The sequence below is a fragment of the Plasmodium malariae genome, assembly GCF_900090045.1.
Source record: "Plasmodium malariae genome assembly, chromosome: 8".
NCBI lineage: Eukaryota > Apicomplexa > Aconoidasida > Haemosporida > Plasmodiidae > Plasmodium > Plasmodium malariae.
Window position 1 is genome coordinate 2,239,423 of NC_041782.1, and position 4,340 is coordinate 2,243,762.

At 19.5% G+C, this 4,340-nt stretch overlaps 1 protein-coding gene across 1 annotated transcript; it reads left to right on the top strand.

The window, feature by feature from the left end:
• Positions 1-2,869: 2,869 nt before the first annotated feature.
• PmUG01_08054900 (Plasmodium exported protein, unknown function) lies at positions 2,870-3,743 on the top strand (the record flags this gene model as incomplete). Its single annotated transcript, XM_029004725.1, has 2 exons — positions 2,870-2,956; positions 3,087-3,743. 2 exons carry the CDS (start codon positions 2,870-2,872, stop codon positions 3,741-3,743), a joined length of 744 nt encoding a protein of 247 aa, XP_028861385.1.
• Between the last annotated feature and the right edge of the window lie 597 nt (positions 3,744-4,340).

A 4,340-nucleotide genomic window follows, 5' to 3' on the forward strand; every position in this document is an offset into this window, starting at 1 on the left:
CGTAATACATAATGTTAAATGAATGTGTTCGATCTTTTTAAGAACCATTTATCGATACTTGTTCATTTTGTTCATATAAATATTTCTAAATATTTACTTTTTTTATTACGGAATATGATGGAAATGTCGAGATAACTTTATCAGTTTAAAAAAACTTTCATATTAGTAAATACAACTCTATTGCAACAGTAGTATTAAGCCGCAGTAATTTATAAAGATTGTAGAAGTGCTTTCACATCTTTAATTTGAATTATTTATACTGTTGTACAAAAGAAAATATAAGAAGATTTTTGCAATAAATGTTAATGTAGTTATTGCTAATAAGGAGATAAATTTATATTAAGAAATATAAGAAAATGCTTCTATTTGTGATAGTGATAACTTGAATGAGGATTTTTTAGAAACGACTTTTCTCTGGAATTCACTGGTTTCATGTAGCTCATCAACATAATTTAAGATTAATACTATTTTGTGCTTAATCGTATAACATTTACAAGTATAATAGTAATTTTAAAATATTTCTTATTGTACAAAAAAATTATTGTTATTTTGTAGATAACGTTTATATATATTACTGTTATTTTATCAGTCATATTTTTCAGAATAGATGAGTTGACTTTATGCATATAATGAATTATGGGAACTGTTTAACTATAGTAAGATATATAATTTATATGCTAAATTATAAAAAAAGGGATAATTTATAATATTTTTTGTTTTATCGTAAAATATCAAAATCTCAGATTTATCTATGTAAATTATATTGAAAACATGAAATGCATTACAACCTATAAAAATTCGGCATTTAAATGAATATTTTATTTTTGGTAGATATAATACTACATAGCTAGTATAAATAAGAAAAGGAATTTTTGAAGATTCAAATTTATTATTATATTATATTTAGCTTGTTTTATTATTTTGTACGGATATTAATAATATTATTTATTTTATATACAAAAGGCAAATGTTGATAGTCATGTAAACTTTATTTAATTGTGTATATATGTATAATAACAGAATTGTTTTACAGTACAAAAATTTAATAAGAATAAATTTAAATATTTTTTTATAATTTTAAACTATTTGCATATGATTTCTTAATTTAGGTAAAACAAATAATTTAGAAAAATATTTATTTATTTTTTTAAAAAAGTCCGTAAAGTATGTTCACAATCAATTAATATTGCTTAAACGAAAAACTAGTATTAACAAGCAAATTTGTATTAAGATTTTATTATTATATAGTTCACTTATTTTTCATTATTTAATAATTCATATATATGATTTTTAACATTTTAAGGTGGTTAGCTCATACTATTTATTATGGAAATATTAAATGAATGAAAAAAATTGACATCAGCAAGAGGTACGAAAACATAAAAGAAACTTAATAAGGTATTTCATACATGTCGAATTGACATTAAAATTAACTTAAATCAATATGAATACAAAATGTTACTTTTTGTAAAATGCTTTTTTCTTTTTTTTTTTAATTTCTTATTTTTTTCCTTAGAATAGTATGATATTTTAAAAGATAAAAATCCAATTCCATATTAAATGATTAGATTAATTTCGTTATTACACAATTACATAATATTATATATTATAATTTTCTCTCATAATATATAAGCACACAAATATGTTAACATAGTACAATTTTATTGTTGACGATATTTTTATCTAAATATTATTTTATGTTCTCAAGTTGCATATGTGAAAAATGTTCCTAATGTAATGTATTTATAAATAAATAAATAAAAAATAATTTATTTCTTCAAAAATTATAATAATTAAAATTACTAAATGATAAAATTTACAAAATTATACTCTATTTTTTTCTTAATTATTACCTAAATATAATATCACATATATAATATTTCATATTGTAAATATATTTCATGTGAAATATCTATAAAATGATGCTATTGTTTGAAATGTTTGTATTCCAATTTTATTATTAAATCTTTTCTTTTATTCATTATTTTTTTAATTATGTTATCTCTTCTAAATATAAAATTTTTTATTAAAAACGTTGTATATAATAGTGGAATCTTAAAAATTTTCATTAAGAAATAATGGTATAAATAGAAATTACAAAATTATATTTTTTAAAAATTATGATACATATATAAGAAACTATTTTTCTTGTCCTCCTTTAAAATTTATATTATTTCATATATCAGTAAGCATCATATAATTTGTATTTTAAAAATTTATGAATAATCATGAAGAATAAGAGTTTTGTAATTAGTATAACACATAAACTTGTATAAATGCGTTCCTTTTCGTTTTTTATTAATACCATTATATTGATAATTAATATTTTTTAACAGTAATTGCCTATTTCAAAATATAATGCATATCAAAAAAGAATTATCAATGAGAAAAGATTTAGAATAGAAAATATATTTCCTTACTATATAAGTCAATGTATTACCAAAATTTTGTACTTTACATATTTTATTTTATCTAATCATTTTCAAATATTAAGAAATAATATGTTTCTTTTTTTTTTTATTTTATTTTGAAAAGTATTAATAAAATAATTATTTTATCTCTATATCACATGAAATTATCGAATAATAAATTTTAAATATTTATAAATGTGCTTAAATAATGCTATTGTAATTGTTTTTGTTTTTAAATAACGTTAAGGTCAAAATATATTAATAAAATTTTGTATTTATTTTACGTTTTTATATATTTTTAAATGGATTATATATATATTATTAATTTTTTATGAATGTATTATAATAAAAGAAGAAATTAAAAGGAAAAAATATATTGTCATTTGTCATTAAAAGATTATTATGTTATTATTATTTTGTTCTTAAGAGAATATATTAAAATCTTAAAAGTTTGCATCATGAAGAATAAAATTAAGTTATTATTTTTTATTAAAATTTGGACGTTTATCCTTTTAACTTGGATATGTTATTTTAGTAGTGATTTAGTATGATATTATTAATTAAATACACCTTTGTTATTTATTTTTATGTTTTGTTTCATTCTTGTTAATATTTCTTATTAGCATGAAATTATTTATTTTTTTTGAATCATGAATATTTAATTTATTTTTTTAGAGAAAATTTTATAATTATTTGTATCAGAAGAACGATGTTTATAGTAATCTTGGGACTAGTATTCATCGATTACTCGTGGAGCATAAAAACAAAAATCGTTCAAATATTGCATGGCTGAAGAGAGACATGCCTAATTTTGGAGAATGCAAAAAAAAAAATATATTTACTAATAAAAAGGGGGCCGTGAGGAAAAATAAACATCCATATGAAAGTTCATTAAATAATAGAGGAGATTATGAACAAGCTAGGAAAGGTAAATCTCCTGCATTCACTGGAGGAAATAAATATTTTGATAAAGGTGTATCTAAGAAAAAACATTATCTAAAGAATGTTAGAATGGTTGCGAATGCTGATATTAAGTTTTTAAGAAAAATTAAACGAAGAAAAGGTGATAATCATTTTGTTTTAATTATCTTATATTTATTATCTATAGTAATAACCTCCACCATAACATTTTTCCGTAAAAGTTGGATACCAGATGAGACATTGTATGGTGCAATACTTGTGTCACTATGTGTATTTCAGTGTATAGTTTTAGTTGGGCATTTTTATATGTTAAGAAAAATAGCAAAATATAAAAAGTTAATACATATAAAAAGTGATATGCATAACACGGCATATCCTTCTATAAGTAAAGTAATTTTTTATAACGATTAATATCTATAATTTTGCTAATTTATATTAATAAATAACAAACATGTCTTTAACTTCATAGATTTAATAGGTAGACCTGCAGGTGATGGAAATTTATGATTCGCATCAGTAGAAAGTTACATGTTTAATTTTTTTGTAAATTTGAATATTTTAATGTTATTCACATTTTATTTTAAAATATTTTCTTAGTTTAACACAATATTGATATATATATATATTTCTGTATATAACGATGTTTTTTTTTTGAAAAATAAATGTAGCTTGTTACAAATATGTAAAAGCATTTTATATAATTTTATTGATTTATATGCCAATTAATATTTGTAAATTTAAAAAAAAATGTCCCAACATTTTCCTATCTTGCTTTAGTCTTATTAACTATTTTCTGCAGTAATTAAAAAATGTATGATTTGTTTTTTTTAATTAAGAATATACATGTCTTGTTCCGAGTATGAAGAAAGGAAGTGAATAAGCATACTTTTATTGTATTATATGTGTATATAAATATATATATGTATTCTTTTTTTTTTTTTTATAAATATATAACATATAAATTATTAGTTGAATATGTTTTGTAATGACACTTTTTTTTTTACTTAG